Below are 17,564 nucleotides of genomic sequence, written 5' to 3'. Positions count from 1 at the left end.
CTTGTGAAGTCCACATTGATACCATTGGGCTGCAGGGTTCCCAAGCGGAATATGAGTTGCTGTTCCTGCAACCTTCGGGTGGCATCGTTGTGGCACTGCAGGAGGCCCAGGATGGACATGTCGTCTGAGGAATGGGAGGGGGAGTTGAAATGGTTCGCGACTGGGAGGTGCAGTTGTTTATTGCGAACCGAGCGTAGGTGTTCTGCAAAGCGGTCCCCGAGTCTCCGCTTGGTTTCCCCGATGTAGAGGAAAAACACACCGGGTACAGCGGATGCAGTATACCACATTGGCAGATGTGCAGGTGAACATCTGCTTGATGTGGAAAGTCTTCTTGGGGCCTGGGATGGGGGTGAGGGAGGAGGTATGGGGGCAGGTGTAGCACTTCCTGCGGTTGCAGGGAAAAGTGCCGGGTGTGGTGGAGCTGGAGGGGAGTGTGGAGCGGACAAGGGAGTCACGGAGAGAGTTGTGCAGCTATTTTAATGACTTTCCTGCAATGTTGACATCTAGTACTGTCAGCTCATTGGTCAGTTCTGACATCTTAGGGACAACTTTAACCAAACGAGCCAAGTGGGAAACTCACAGGGATCACGTATAATGCCCAATAGGGGCAAATTTAACTCCATCCTGTTGGTCAGGAAACTGAGGAGATTGAGAACAATGTCGGTTTCACAGCCACATGATTTTACTCTCCAATAAAGTTGTTATGAAAGCTTCGAATTTCGTCATTTTTATTGACTTGAGTTTGAAGGCTTGCAGAGATACCTGAAATTTTTTTTAAGTGTCAATGAAAATCTTTGGAATTTATTTTCAAGAAGGCTTTTCTTGGAAAACATACAGTTTTGTTGGTCTTTGTTGCTTAAAACTTTTCCTTTGGACTTTTCTTATCCCTGTTTTTTTTATGGTTGTTCCATTTGAACAAGGTTGGAGATTGTTTTGGATTTTCCTTTGGACACCAGCCAGCTGAAGGAGAAGGGGCTTCCCAGCTCTGTTCTCCTGTTGCTGGAAAAGCACCTTTTTCGTTCCAGTGTGGGACCTGGAGCCCTGGCCCAACTGCCCTCACATTAGAGGCCTTTGAAAAGATTTGTTGATATTTCCCGAACAACTGAACCATCAAAGATCCCCAGTGACAACTACATGTGTCAAATTCCACCTGTGTTTGTGCACCGGAACATCAGACCGACAGCCATTGGAATATCTCGAACCTTATCTTTTCTGCCATAAAGACCAAAGCCTTATTGGCCAAAATTGTCTTTATTTTAATTTCTATGGATAGAAATTCTTTTCATTTCTGTGTGTGTGTGTGTGTGTGTGTGTGTGTGTGTCTTTTGGACCATTTATGGAGGCAAATATTTATATTTTGATATTACGTGTTAAATGTGTTACACAGCTTAAATCAATAACTTTGTGTTTGTGGAAGAAACCTAGTTGATGGCAACTATGTTATTTTAAGTCTATGACAAAGGAAGGACTTGGTTGGTTGTACTGGAAGCTTGCTGAAGCAATTTTGTTGAAGTTGTGATTCCCGGAGTGGTGGGACAGACAATGCATGCTTCCCATTTCAATCATAATAATGACCATGCGAAACATTGGGCAAGTATAAAATCAATGTTCACCTCCCACATCCCCCGCAGTAGAGATTCACTCTGTGGTTGATGCTAGAACGATATAAAATGAATAATGTTAGCCAAACCTCTCTAATACATAAATAAATCAAAGCTAACTCCAGAGTTATGCTGTAGGCTTTAAAGTCAGTGTAAGAAAGAGATTAGTTCCCTCTATGGATGGATGAGAAATATATGAGAGAGCTGCACCACTATTCCAATGGGAGACTGACCTTATGTAAAGTCAGAATACCAAAATGCTTTGGAGCTGGGGATGGTGCATATGGCTCTTTTTTGCTTCCTAACCCAGTGGGAAGATTAAAGGTGAATCGAGGGAGAATATTCTTATTCAACATGTGACCAGATCCTGAAGTCCATTGCCTGAAATTATTGGAGATACAGAAAAACCCTTTCATTTCATTGGACTTGGATGTGTACTCAGATGAATTATACCAAGAGGTCACAAAGGGATTAGGTTGGTTGATTCATGGACACAATGGGCTGAATAGCCTTTGTCTGATCTTTACATTTTCAATGTTATTTTAAGCTCTCTGGGGGACAGCAACAACTGAAAGATGGTGTTTAGCATGATCTGAGTGTCAGCTATCTCTAAGACCAGCAGTCTAGAGCCTTGTTCTCAATGGTCTAAGTTCAATGATATAAGGTTACAGCAAAAACAAATAATTTGGGAAACATGTGGCCAACAAGATAAAAACTGTGAGAAATGCAAAACAGCCAGGTGACTCCTCATTGGTTTTACACCATTGCGGAAAAGTAGGGTCCACTCTGAAGAACAAGCAATATTCCAAATAAACATCCAGAAGGAGGTTACAATTCTGAAACCATTTAAGAAATACACAGATACCCACACTGGCATATGTCATCTTAGGTTCGCCTTTGACTGGATGTATAACAATGGGATACAATATCTTTCCTCTAAGTGTTTTGTGATCACACTTGCACCCTACCAGAGAAAAAATGCTGTTGTCTTTGCCAGTGAGTGGTCAGCATTGTCCCTTAATGTTTTATCTGTTGAGAAATAACATGGAGAAACAGATGAATACGATGTTGGTCTAGCATGAGTCATTAGCAAGGCATTCTGCCAAGCAACATTTGCTATTTTCATGTACTTTGTTGAGCAAAGAAATTTTTTTTTTTTTATTTATTTGAGCTGTTCCCATAGGTGTATCAATTTACATTTATTTTTATGGAGCAGCATGGGATATAAAAAGACACTCCAGTGATAAACCAAGACTTAGAAAAAGGGATTAGGTTAACTCTTGAAAGACCAGCACAGATACAGTAGCTGAACAGCCTTCATTTGGTCTTTAAATCTTCAATGTTTTTTAAAGGAGACTGATAGCTCTATGGAGGACAGCAATGACTGAAAGATGGTGCTTAACATAATCTGAGTGTCAGTAATCTCTAAATCCAGGAGCCTAGTGCACCATTTTTAAATGGCCTAACTTCAGTGATACTCAGTTAATGCTGGAGCATTTGCTGTAGTTTCTACCTGCTGATCTGAAGGTGCTGGCTCATGTTTGGAGTGTTTCTGCACAGGCACCAACTGTTCTCCAGCAACTCAGCAAAGCAACCGTTCTTTTTTGTCTGAGCAAGCACAGCAAAGACTGAAAGTTCTGAAAGCCAATGCCACTCATAGGGCCTCCACACTGGAAGAGGAGGCTGTCAGAAAATTATGCACTTGGCATGGAGTTTTCATTAGGTTTTGCGAGGTTTTTTTTCATCCACAATCTATTAAGCCATTGCGAGTGAGTGCAGAATTCCATACGTACATAATGCCCAGTGCAAAGAGTGTCTGCAATCTGTTAGCATGAATTTTAAAAGCAACTCATTAGAAAATGCCCTGCTCATAAAAATGGCAATACCCAGATCGACTCACACATGCGGCAAGGTTCCACTCATTGAACCAACCTGTGACCTTAGAGCAGATGCTCCAAATAAAGTTGCACATATTTTTAGTGCTGTGACGTTTAACAGTAATGATTAAAAAAATATTAAAATGTTAAAAGTCCACGTCTGGCTGCTCTATGCCAATGTAACTCTAGATAAATGTCATACATATGTCTATAAATGGTACTATGCGAGTTTTAAAGCAAAGGGACAGACTCTTGTTTATAACGGAAGATTATTAGAGAAGGGGATGGTATGCAGGGTTAAAGAGTTGAGGTTAAATTCAGATTAGTCATAACCTTAGTGAATGGTGGAACAGGCTCAAAGGGTCAAGAATCTCCTTTTGTTCCTTCTTCGTAATTTCAGTTGTCCACAAGAAATGGACATGAGACCATGACTTTAAATAAAAATGCTTTTTTTTTGTGTTAACCTATTAGCTGCTCTATTAATCAAGCTGCACCAAGTTACCAGCCTTGTATGTATATCTAGGATTATCTTTTAGGCTCTTAATGAATGGAATAACACAGGCAATGCAATGATTATTTTACTATGGCTACCATTGTGTGCGTTCTTCAAAAATGGCCAGAATCATTGGCAATTTCCATTTTACAGTCTGTCCTGATTCTGCCCTTACAATGTAACCATTATATAGCATCTGGCTGAATTTATTCTCCTTCCAAACCCAGAAATGTTGTAATCAATCTCAACACCATACAGTCACCTTGGCTGAAATTAACTCATGCAAAAGAGATCAGAAATCAAAATTACGACCCTGTGGTCTATATATTATATTGTTTCACACTAATCAGCAAAGTTAGCAATTTGAACCTTCTGTGAGCTAGATTTTGCTGGTTAGGCTAATATGTTACTTTGCCGTTTCACACCACGGTTTAGTGATTACTACAGAGATGTTTGTAATTTTTCAGACAATGTAAGATGCTGACTAAAACCTCAGTGACTGAAAAAGAGTAAAAGCTCCCAAAAATCTGATTTTTTTTCTGCTGTTTTATTAATTCCCTGCAACTCTGATTAATTTGATTTATTTTTGTCCTTGTGGGTTATTGTAGGTATTATTCGGACAGCTTTACCAAACATGGACAGAGAAGCAAAGGAGCAGTATCAAGTGATCATCCAGGCAAAGGACATGGGTGGACAGATGGGAGGATTATCAGGCACAACGTCTGTAAACATCACCCTCACTGATGTCAATGACAATCCTCCCAGATTTCCTCAAAGTGAGTTATAGTTAATGATTTACTGCCAAATTTAGATCCGTAATTTATCAGTATGTAGCATTTATGAATAAAAGCATAAACTTATTTGATCACCATCACATTTTATCCCAAATGAGTCCAGTTTCTACAGAGTCTGGACTATTACTGTTCAAATAATGTTCCCTTCCAATGTGGAATAGATCCATTTGTGAGATTTACATAAAGCGGATTAAAACAAAGAGTTCTGAAAATATTAAATCCATCATTTACTAACTGCCCACACACATCATCCAACATTCAAGTCAGAGAACAAATAAAAATGACAAGCATATTGAAAAAGTAGGTTTTGATTATTCAAAAATATATAAGCATGGATACTTAAATTGTATTCTATGAAGCATTCCTTTGATGGAATGGATGCTTGAGAATCAAAATAACTTGTTTGGTTACATGGGTTGGAGTGGAAGCAGAAAGCCATGCCTACTTAAGAACCGGTTGTCTGATGACCTTGTAAAGTTTTAAGAATACACAATTTCCCTACCTCTGGTTACAAGCATTCGATGTCTCAGTAAATTGTATCTGCTAACATTGTTATGGCCGAGCGAGAATAAAGGAATGCATTGTTTCTTTCTAGGCCTGTGACTCCAACAATCACAGTATAGATTTAAATGTTTTATCCAGTTACTGATCTAGCTAATTATCTACTTTATATACATTAAGTTCAGAATAAAAAGGATTCATCAATCAGGTTTCTTTAATAAGCAACACAATTATTAATTTCTTATAAAAACAAGACTTATTTGACAAAGATGCAGCACAGTGTCTCAGTGGTCAGCCTCACAGTGCCAGGAACCCGTGTTCGATCCCACCTTCAGGAGACTATCTGTGTGGAGTTTGCACATTCTCCCCGTGTCTGCGTGGGTTTTCTCTGGTTATACTGGTTTCCTTCCACATTCCAGAGATGTGCACATTAGGTGGATTGTCCGTGCTAAATTACCCATACTATCCAGGGAAATGTAACCTAGGTGGATTACCCATGGGAAATGCAGGGTTATAGGGATAGGGTAAGGAGGTGAGTCTGCGTGGGATGCTCTTCGGAGGGTCAGTGTGGACTTGATGGACCAAATGGCTTACTTCCACACTGTGGAGACTCTATGCAAAACTGACTAACACAAAGTTTGAAATATGAATGTATCAATATTTACCTTTCTAAATAACCCCAATACATGCATGTGCCTACACACATACACAGGCTAGACAAGCACACACTGACTACATGCATGTACCACACACTCACACACACACACACACACACACACACACACACACACACAAGACACAGACAACACATGTACACACAAGTTAAAGAAAGAAACAAGGAAACTTTCTCTGCAGAGATTAACTTTGGAAAAAAAATGTCTTGGCCAAAATCATTGTTAATCTTTAGAAAATAAAAGGACGGGATATGAAATGTTTCAGATTGCTTTCAGTCTGGGGTTCTTTTACACAACAGGTGACTAGACACCAACTGTTATCACTAGACACAGGCAGTTGTCTTTCTGGGATCTTTTCAGACAAAGTTTATTCAGGATTTTGAGAGGAAATCTTTTAGAAGTCTTCCAGGGAGAATAGTCATTTTAGCTTCTCAACTATCACACACAACTCTCAAAAGGGTCTCCTTAGAAAATTAGCAAAAGCTGAGTTGGGGTCTTATCTCTCCACAGGCTACATCCAATCTGAACTCCAAAAATATCAAATAGCCACATTCCCGACAGCCATAATCTCAGACATATGACTTCCAGAAAGTTTGAGCAGTTAGCTGAAGTCACCTGACTTTCAGTAAGTGCTTTTTTTAAAATGTGTTCCACAGTGTGCCTTCAATGAGTTGTAAAAATAAAGGTCCTGGTGTCTTCACAAGATCTCAAATGAACTAATTTTCACAGCCCCTCATAAACCAATAATGGAAGCCTACCGAGCAACATACATAAGATCTTTTCAAATGGCCATTATCTCACCAAAGTCACAGCGTAGGAGTGGTTCTCTGTTAGTACAATCAGGCCTGATGAGAATTTGAGAGAAAGAGTGAAGTCCACAAATCTAAAATAAGTTAGCTGGATGAAAGCGGTAAGGTATCCTTTTCAGAAATGAGCAAAGATGATCCCAGGGAGTTGAGATCTAGAGCAGTGGGGTTAGACACCGAATCCCAGGTATGTTAAGCCGGAAAGTCATTGACATGAGATAACCACTAGTTCTCAAAATTAATTAATGAAAAGAGCAGCCATGAAGGAAAAATCATACCTCAGGGTGAGGGGTGGGGCCAAACCATGACAGCTTTGGCTTAACATTTTTTTCAACCTTAAAGGGTTGAAGAAATGGATAAGGGCAGACATTGGAGACCAGGGTGTATTCTTCGTCCAATTCAAGGTCACTAAATCTTCACACTTGTCACACGTCATATGTGGACTGTGTCTGCTAGGATGCTGTGTGGTATTTGGATGTTTGCTTCTCAATGATCTATTCTAAAGTTCTCCTGGAACCCCTCAACCACTCTTTGTCAGCCACCTTTGACCCTTGATGAAAGTTTCAAACGTATATGCTCCAGTAATGCAAACAAACAACATGAATGGTAGTTTTGCTTCTCCTCCCCAACCACCTAACAAGGCAGTAGCGCCGTGCCATTTCCCCTGATGTTAACATCACTGACTTGGACACCAGCCTGAAGTCAATGACATTGGAGTGAAACTGATGTGGTTTTCCACTGGACAAAACCTGTCAAGAGCAGTGAGCAGGAAAGGCAAGCAGAGATCCAACAAGATCACCTTTATCAAAAAGGAAATCTGATTTATTTCCTGTTGTGGGCTCAGATGATCAGGATTGTTGCTTTGGGAGTCCACAACACTTACCTGGATTGCATCCTCTCTTCCTAAAATCAATGGATTCAAACTGTGTTGGGCATGTTCCCGTCGGACCATAAAGATAGTGCTCCCAATGGTATCCCAGCTCCTTATCGATCAGTAATACACTAATAAAGCCCAGTCAGTAACACTGTCCAAATTCCCCTGCCATTTCTGTGCAGTCAGAAAACTCACTTTTGCAGTTTCTCAACTGGCAATACAAACAGGCAGCAATGTAGAATCAAAACTTGCAATGGTTTCTGAAAACATATCTCCCTGGAATCTTTCCTTTTTAAGAAGAAAATATCTTTCATCTATAATAAAACAAAGAACTGCAGACGCTGGAGATCTGAAACAAACAAAATCAGAAAGTTCTGAAAAAACTCAGCAGGTCTGGCAGCATCTATGGAGAGAGAAACAGAGTCAACATTTAAGGACTAGTGACCCTTCTTCAGAATTGGATGAATATTCTTCAAATAGTTAACATTAACTCACTCGCACGTTTGTACATTCTCCTTTCATACCCTTTTACCACTTCACATCTAATGGGAATATCAGGAAATTGAATTTGGTGAAAAAGTAAATGTGAAGATACTAAATTGTCAATAAACTAATTATGAAGTTGTTGATTATTGTGAAATCCCAGCTAGTTCATGAATGGATCTTATCTTTTCTGGCTATATTCTCATGCGTGTTTGATAAGTAACTGGCTCAGTGGCTTAGTAAGTCTTTCACATCCAACAAGCGTCTTCAGAGGAAGACTTACCAAAATCTTCTCAAATCAAGTAATGGTGACAACAACTTGACAATAAACTTTAAAAAAGACAACTTGTTTTTATAAAAGCACAATGATTAACAATAATGAACTGGAGCTGAGCACATTAAATCGATCTGTGTCATTATCCTCTCATTCCAAATTTAACATCTTGTAACGTTTATCGTGCTGGTAACTCGTTGCTTGTGGGCATATATTGAGCTTCTGACACTCAGTGAATGTGTCTCAATGAAGTTGGTTAGCTCAGTTAGCTGGCCAGCTGGGGAGTGATGCTGACAGCCTGTGTTCAATTCCTGCACTGGTTCAGGTTACTATAAAGGACTCTCCTTCTCAACCTCTCCCTGTGCCTGAGGTGTGGTGATCTTCAGGTTAAACTACTGTTAATTGTCTTTCTCTAATTAGAGGGTAAACCTATGGGCCTGTTAGACTATGTCAACGTTATCTTTACTCCTCAATGGGCCATCATTTGTATCAATTGAAACTGAAGAGTTTTTGAGATTCTTAAGAGGATCAGCCCTTTTGAAAGACCTGTCATCTTTACAATTACAACCCTAAGTTAAGCCAACTTTTACATTCGATTCAATATGCTTTTCAATGTAGACCAGCCACTCATTGCAAACACTAGCTCATTCACATCTGGTTGAGTGCTATTGGAGTGTAAGCCACAGTAATATCTGATGGTGTAAACCAGAATGTCCTGTCTCTCCAGGTGTATACCAAATGACTGTCAAGGAGTCTTCCCAAGAAGGCACGGCTGTCGGCAGAATTAAAGCTTATGATGCAGATATTGGAGAGAATGCAGAAATAACTTATCAGATCATTGACGGAGATGGCATGAATATGTTTGACATTACTACAGACAAGGCCACACAAGAGGGTGTCGTGCTTGTCAAAAAGGTGCAGGCATAGTCAATAACCTTCTCTCTCTGGCATTTCTCCAGTCTCCATTTTGGGTTTTTTTTGAAATCAGATTATCTAAAACTTTGTTCTTTGAGTGCAGATGTTGGACTACGAGAGCAAGAAAAGCTATACCTTAAAGGTCGAGGCAATGAACAGTCGACTTGATCCACGGTTCCTTTACCTGGGTCCGTACAAAGACACAGCCACTGTGAGGATTGCTGTTGAAGATGTGGATGAGCCTCCGGTGTTCAGTAGACCATTTTACATGTTAGATGTATATGAAGACATTGATGTGGGGACTATCATCGGTACCATAACTGCACAGGATCCTGACGCATCTCATAGCTTGATTAGGTAAGCTTTACCATCTTTTCAGAGTGCAAGGTCTCCACATTACAGGACAGGAAACTAAGAAAATGTAGCGATGTGGCTTTGTTAATTAGTAATGGTATTAGCACAATAGACAGTGATGTCTTAAATTTAGGAAACCAGGACATAGAAGTAGTTTGGAATAGAGATAAAGGCAAGAATTCACTTCTGTGAGTGTATACAGGCCCCTAATACTAACTACATAGTAAGGGGTTTAAGGGATGAAATAATGGGAGCTTTTCAGAAAGTTATGTCAATAATCTTGGGGCATTTTAATCTACATTTACACTGGAAGACTCAGGTGGGCAAAGATGAAGAGTTTGTAGAATGATTTTGGGACAATTCATTAGAACTATGTATGTTGGAGCCAATGAGAGAGCAGACTATGTAAGACCCGATGTTGTGTCAGGAGATAGAATTAATTCATGTCCTTGTGTTGACAATACTCCTAGGTAGCTGTGATCATTGTATGATTTAATTTTACATTTAGTTTGCGAGAGAGAGAGAGAAGAGGAGTCCAAGATTGTATTTTAAACTTAAGTAAGGGCAATTATGAATGTATGAATACAGGATTAGCGAAATTGATTAGGCAAACTAGGTTAAATGATTAGCCATTGGAGGTGCAATAGCAGACATTTAAGGGATACTTCATAGTACACAGAATAGATATATTCCAATGAGTAAGGAAAATCCTAAAGAAGGATCCATCACCTGTGGTTAAATAAAAGAAGTTAAAGATAACAGTAAACATTTTTAAAAGTGCATAATTATGCAAAGATGGGATGAGTTCAGAAGATTGGATGGAATATATGGAACAGCAAAAGATGAGTAAAATTTAATAAGAAGAGAATAAATTAGAGTACAGAGAAAACTGACTGAAAATACACAACATATAGTGACAGACATTTAAAACAGAAAAGAGTTTGCAAAGTCAGCATTGAAAATAAAAAATTGTGGAGATCACAACGGATCAGGCAGCATCCATGGAGAGAGAGCAAGCTAATGTTTCGAGTCTAGATGACTCTTCATCAGAGCTGATGGGAAATGCAGAGGGGACAACATTTATACTATAGTTTGGGGGCGGGGGTAGTAGATGGAGGGTATCAGTGGGGAAAAGATGTTGATCATATCTGTCTTTGGCATACACTGTTCTAAAAACCATGTCTTTGGAAAGTCTGACTTAATTATTTTTTAAACCATTTCACAACAATAGACCAGCAGCTATATGACATTAGTATGGTATCCAAACTCTAGAAAATGCTTTTAATATATAAAATAACACAGATTCCATCACACAGGACACTTTGAAATGTTCAAGGTAATTAGGCAGAGTCAGTGTTGTTTCATGCAAGAGAAATTATGATTAACCAATCAGCTGGAGTTCTTTGAGGAAGTAACACATGCTGTGGATGAAAGGAAAACGGTGCATATAATGTATTTAAATTTACGTGAACTATTTGATAAGGTGCCGCATCAAAGGTTATTGTGGTATAAAAGCTCATGCTCATATTGGCATGGATAGAAGACTCAATAGTTGACAATAATCAAACATCAGGCATAAATGAATTATTTTCTAGATTTAATGAGTGATGTGCCACAGTAATCAATGCTGAGGCCTCAACTGTTTACAATTGACGTAAATGACTTGGACAAAAGGACCCTTGGAATCAGTGCCAAACAATCAGCAGCTCCTCTCATACAACAGAAAGTGTTTCACCACTCCTATTTCTTTCAAGTTATCCTGATGAATGCAAGATGAAAATCTTTGATAAAACATGTCTCTTTTCAGCAATCTGTGGAAACAGGCCAATCCAGCCCAACAAGTCCACATTGACCCTTCAAAGAGCATCCCACCCAGACCCATCCCTATAATCCTGCATTTCCCATGGCTAACACACATAACCTATACATCCCTGAACACTAGGGGGCAATTTAGCACGGCTAATCCACCTAACCTGCACATCTTTGGACTGTGGGAGGAAACCAGAGTACCCAGTGGAAACCTGCACAGCCATGGGGAGTATGCATGGAGTTTGCACAGACAGTTGCCCAAGGGTGGGATTGAACCCAGGTCCCTGGTGCTGTGAGGCAGCAGTGCTAACCATTGAGCCACTGTGCCACCCTTACTTAGATGTTTATTGTCACATACTGTCCTGAGTGTGTACACAATATTGTGAGACACATTTTGTCTTCTAAAAGAAAAATGGCTAATTCTAATCAAGAATTCCAGAATTATAATGCACTCTTAACTAACATAATGTGTGGTTATATTGTAGTCATTTTGTGTCAATTGCATTGTGTATGGATTAAAACATACCACTGAGCTCTTTGGGATACCAATGCTCTTTGTGTGGATTTAATTTCCGATATGTGTGCCCCCATGTGTAACTCACACTTTGGGCAATCAATCAAAGAGATTAGGGCAAAACTGAAATGCCAAAGTTTGATAAAAAAAAACTTTCTTCTTCAGTGGGACATGGGCACTGCACTGTTTGAGCAATGAACATGATGCAATATGAAGGGACACAGTATTAAGAACAACTACTAGTGTTTTGCATATTTAAATGGAGAGAAACTTCAAAGTTCCTCTTCAAAGAGGGAGCTGGGAGTCCTTGTGCGTGGATCACAGAAAACAAGCATGCAGGTACAGCAGATAGTAAGGAAGGCAAGTGGAATTTTGGTATTTATTGCTAGAGGCATACAGTATATAAGTAGGGAAGTTCTGATGAACAGTCATAGGGGTCAAAGTGTTGACTCTGCTTTTACCCCACCGATGCCGCCAGAACTGCTGAATTTCTCCAGCAATTTCTGTTGATGTTTCAGATCTCCAGTATCTGCAGTTCTTTGTTTTCTTAAAGCAGGGAAGTGTTGCGCTCACTGTACAAGACACTAGTTAGACCACACCTGGAGTGTTGTATACAATTTCAGTCCCATTACTCAAGGATGGATGTAGTGGTATTGCAGGCAGCTCTGAGGAGGTTCACCAAATTGATTCTAGAAATGAGAGGTTTGGCTTACGAAGAGAGATGGAGCAGTTTAAGGCCTATACTCTCTGGAGGTTAGAAGAATGAAAGGAGATCTGATTGAGATGTATAAGACACTAAAGAGAATTGACAAAGTAAACGTAGGAAGGATGCTTTTTCATGAGTGGCAGTCTCGAGCGAGAGGTCATAGTTTTAGGATGAGGGATAGCAGATTGAAAGAAGTATCTCAAAGGCTGGTGAATCTGTGGAACTCACTATCCCAGAGTGTGGTGGGACATTGAGTAAATTTAAGGAGGAGAGAGACAGGTTTTTAATGGGTAACGAGTTGAAGGGTTATGGAGAGTGGGAAGGAAAGTGGAGTTGAGACCAAGATGCAATCAACCATGATTGTATTAAATGCTGAGACAGGCTTGAGTTGCTGAATTCCCTACTCCTGCTCCTTGATCTTACATGAATTAATGTGTTGGTTCAGACATTCTCCTGATATTTTTTGCTTACACCTCCAACAAAAAAAAAAATTCTTGTCGGAAAATCAAATCTGTTATAAAGCAACTATTGTACCCATCCATGTAATGTGAATGAGACGGAGAATTCAGGATAAACTGTTAGCTTAAAATGGTGGCATCAGCTTCAACATTCTTCTTACTGCTTTGAAAGTTACACTGTACCATGCTATTAGGTGAACATTGCATTGTTGACAGCATTTGTCATTTTTTTTAACAGGTAGAATAATACAGACAACCTTTTACTGAATACATAAAACAATAAAGATAGAACAGGTTTTCAATGATTCAAAATAGATGTTATTAGAACATAGTTCTTCACAGCTTAATAAATTATAAAACTTCTGGATTAGCAAGTTTACTACTTAGATCTTTACGAAGTTGCATATGAATCATGCACTTTTGCAAATTGGCAAATTCAGAACTCCAACAGAACTTAACATAAATAATTTTAAGGTAAATAATTTTAGTGCCAAGGGAATCCTGTCAGTTTACATTCAAGCATTTTAAATCAGAGCTCGCACCTTGTGTGTGAGTTTTGATGCCTTGCTAATAAAACCCTTTTGAACAGATCATACTGCAATTGACCGGCAATCAGAATAACTTAATTTCTGTGTTCCATGGTCTGTTGATCCACTTGTATTAACACTTCAAAGGATAGCCCTAGACATCAAACAAACCTTGATTTAGTTTCAGAAGAGAGGTGCTGTTAATGAGGAAGATTCAGATCAGATAAGGCAGTCCCACTGTCACAGCGAATTCAGCATACTTTTCACAAACACAAGTAACTGAAGCCAATTTTCATGCAGATTCTCATACTTGGTTTTAAAAGCAGCAGAATTGCCAGAAGGGAATAAGTTACTTCAAACACTGTCTCACCATTACATACAAATCAGTAATGTAATCATGATGCACTGCAGAAACTCACCAAGACCACTTAGACAGCGCCTTCCAAACCCACAACCACGTCCATCGAGAAGGACAATACATGGGAACACCACCAGCTGCAAATTCCTCTCCAAGGCACAGCTTCAGGGTCTCTTATGAAGGAATTTTACAAATTGTGACCAGAAGATATGTTTCATTTATTGCCCCTTTTTTCTTTTTGTAACTTTTTTGTACATATGTGCATTAATCACTGAAGGTAGTAGGACAGATCGAATGAGCAGTTAATAAAGCGTACAATGCCCTAGGCTTTATTAATAGGACCACAGAGTCCAGGAGCAAGAGGTGATGTTGAACTTGTGTCAGACATCAGTTAGACCTCAGCTGGAGTAATGTGTACAGTACTGAGTGCTGCACTTTAGGAAGGATGTGAATGCACTGGATAGAGTGCAGGAGAGGTTCTCAAGAAAAGTTCCAGGCATGAGAAACTTCAGTTACGAAAATCGAGTGAAGAATGCAGGACTGTTTTCCTTGAGAGGAGAAGGCTAAGAGGAGAGTTGATGGATGTTTTCAAATTGTGAGGAGGCTAGTCAGAGGTGATGGGGGGAAATGGGGAGATGGGAGACCTGAATGTGTTTCTGTTGCAGTTGTAACATGAGTTGCCGCTGCCAGTTTTGTAGACCTGCAGTGTGAACAGAAGCTTACGGAACACTACAGAACTTGTGTACTCACGTCATCTGGTGCAAGCACCAACATAGTGACATCAAACCGCGATATGTTACATAGTAAGGTTAAAGAATCAGCAGAAAAATCCATCAGATAGATCATTAGCAATCACATTGCAGTTTACAAATCGTACCACATGTGGTTCAATGCAGCCACCACCTCACCATGACCAGGGGAAGAGTTACTGTCTCTCAAAGCAATACTGCTTCTGACATATCCACATTCCCCTCCATCCAACTAATGGTAATGGAGCTGGAAACAAACAGAAGCCTCCAGTTGTAAGGGAAGCAATTTAAGAGCATAAAGATGTACATTGTCACACTTTTACTGTGGAACAAACACTAGAACAAAACAAAACAGCAAAACCTTACACACATAGCAGAAAATAAGGTGATCGATTGGTTCCATTTTGTTTGACCAGGGAGTTTACATCTGCTGATGAAAAATATTGTGTCAGCCATCAGACCTTGTAAGTGGTTGTAGTAGTGAGGTGATTAATGGCTCACACCACTTCTGATGTAGTTTTTGTCTCTTGAGTTAGTGTGTGCTGCAACATTTGTCTAGGGTGCCCTGATGATCCTATAGTGGGGTCTTCACTTTGTTGTGCTTTTGACTGGGAGAGGTTTCCCCTTTACACTGTTCTGTTGTGCAGCCTGCATGAGGTAGTCATTGGAGATGATGCTGGAGTCCCACTGTATAACATTCCCTCCCTATCGCGTCCCTGGAGCACTGTTTCGAAGTGTGATCAGAAGGATATGTAATGATCTGGAGAGTTGACACGCTTTGTTGCATCCTCATTCTGGATCTGTTCCTGGCTGGTGCAAGGATGTCATGACTGGAGAAAACAAAACAAAGAGCTATGGATGCTAGAAATCTGAAACAAAAACTGAAATTACTGGAGAAAGCCTTCTTCAAAACTAGACTCAAAATGTTATTTCACTCTCCACACACCAGACCTGCTGTGTTTCTCCAGAACGTTCTGTTTTGGATTCATCAACTAGAGACTTGGTTATGGGAAAGCAGGCTGCTTGCAATTTATCAGTCGTGATGTGTGAAGCCCTTTCCAACAAATGTAGACGTTTACAGTCTCTGTGGACTCAGGAGCCAGGGGGAGTGTCAGGGGGACCTCCTCACTCCACCCTTCAGACTTTCAGAATCCAACAATGTGCTGAGACCTGGTCACCTGGTATTATACCTGTGAGACTAATTAAATAGTGGTCCTGCTAGTAACAGTACCTTGTCCGGCACATCCATTCACAGCAGACCAGCTAACATTACCAGATGATCCCTATCTCAGCTGTCTAGCAGTCAACAAGTGCAAGTTTTCCAGTCTTGCATTTAATTCTTTTGTCTCCGCTATCCTCAAAGCAGATGGTTGGACCCTCCAGCTGCCTCCTTGCTTCAAGCAGTTACCATTGCTATTTGCTGTATAAGTGCAAAAGTGGTTTCTAACAATGTGAATGTAATTGATGTGCCAACAGATCTCCCTAGCATTACTCATTAAATGTTCCCCACCTTCACATGAGGCATCAGGCAGTATGGCTATTTGAAGAAATAGTATCTGATCTTTATTCTAGGAATGATGAAGCCTGTGGGATTCTTTGCCACAGAAAACAGTTGAGGGCAAAACTTTGAATGCTTTCCAGAAGAAGTTAGGTATAATCCTTAGGGTGAAAGGGATCAAAGGGTATGGGAAGAAGGCAAGAACAAGGAACTGAAACAAAGATAAACAGAAAGTGCTGGAGAAACTCAGCAGGTCTGGCAGCATCTTTGGAGAGAAAAACAGATTTAATGCTTTGGGTCCCTACTTCCTGGGGCCAGTGACCCTTCTTCAGCTGTGAAGAAGATGGTGAGAAAATTGAGGGGAGATTTGATCGAGGTGATCAAAATCTTGAGGTGTCTGGATAGCGTACGTAGAAAGAAACTGTTCCCATTGGTAGAAGGATTCAATCAGAGGACACCACTTTACAGTGATTGGCCAAGAGATGAGGACAAAATGTTTTTACACAATGAACAGTTAGGCTCTCCAATGTATGGCCTGAGAGAGTTGTGGAGACAGTTCAATCATCACTCTCGAAATTGATAATTATCCGAAGAAAAAATATTTACATGATTACAGGGAAAGGACAAGAGATTAGAACTAGTTGAGATGCTCTTGCAGAACCAGCATGAATACAGTCGACTCCTCCTGGGCCATAACCAATCTGTAATTCTGTTCTCTGATTCTTCGATCGATCTGAAAACTTTAAAATGTCTAAGGGATTTGATTTGATAGATTAGATATAGAGCAACAAATGCACAAAGCGGGTCAATCCAGAACAAGGTGGCCATTGTGAAATTTAGAGTGAGACCAGTTTGATGGGAACTTAGGAAGATAAAGCCTAAGAAAAAGGAGCAGGAGTAGGCCATTTGGTCCTTCAAGCCTGTTCTACCATTAGGCCATGGCCAATCTTGGACTTCCCTGCACTTACACCCCATATCCCTTGATTCCCAGAGAGATCAAAATATTGTCTATTCCAGCAAAGGAACGTTGGCTATGGACCGTTCCAAACATTCACAAATGTTGAGTAAAGAAGTTCCTCTTCGTCCCAGTCCTAAATAATTGGCTCCTGATCCTGAGATTCTGCTTCTGTGTTCCACATTCACCAGCCAGGTGAAACAAGATGTCAAGCCTGTCCATATCATGTACATTTCAATACATTACGTTTCATTCTTCTAAGCTCCAGAGAATGTGAACCTGATTTGCTCAGCTTCAATCCTTATTTGGACATACATGCTGTGTAAGAACTACATTTGTTGAAT

The 17,564-nt window shown here is 40.1% G+C and overlaps 1 protein-coding gene across 5 annotated transcripts in view; it reads left to right on the top strand.

The window, feature by feature from the left end:
• The window catches only part of LOC109936078 (cadherin-6-like), a 220,122-nt gene that overhangs the window by 107,244 nt on the left and 95,314 nt on the right, over positions 1-17,564 (top strand). For all 5 annotated transcript variants that reach the window (XM_048607452.1, XM_048607419.1, XM_048607429.1 and 2 more), the window contains exons 5-7: positions 4,580-4,747; positions 9,105-9,292; positions 9,396-9,649. In XM_048607452.1, coding sequence (XP_048463409.1) covers positions 4,580-4,747; positions 9,105-9,292; positions 9,396-9,649 — 610 coding nt within the window. The remainder of the gene's footprint in view (positions 1-4,579; positions 4,748-9,104; positions 9,293-9,395; positions 9,650-17,564) is intronic.

The sequence above is a fragment of the Rhincodon typus genome, chromosome 2 (genome assembly GCF_021869965.1).
Source record: "Rhincodon typus isolate 14 chromosome 2, sRhiTyp1.1, whole genome shotgun sequence".
NCBI lineage: Eukaryota > Metazoa > Chordata > Chondrichthyes > Orectolobiformes > Rhincodontidae > Rhincodon > Rhincodon typus.
The sequence above is the reverse complement of the archived record's forward strand: the minus strand, read 5'-3'. Positions and strand labels throughout refer to the sequence as shown.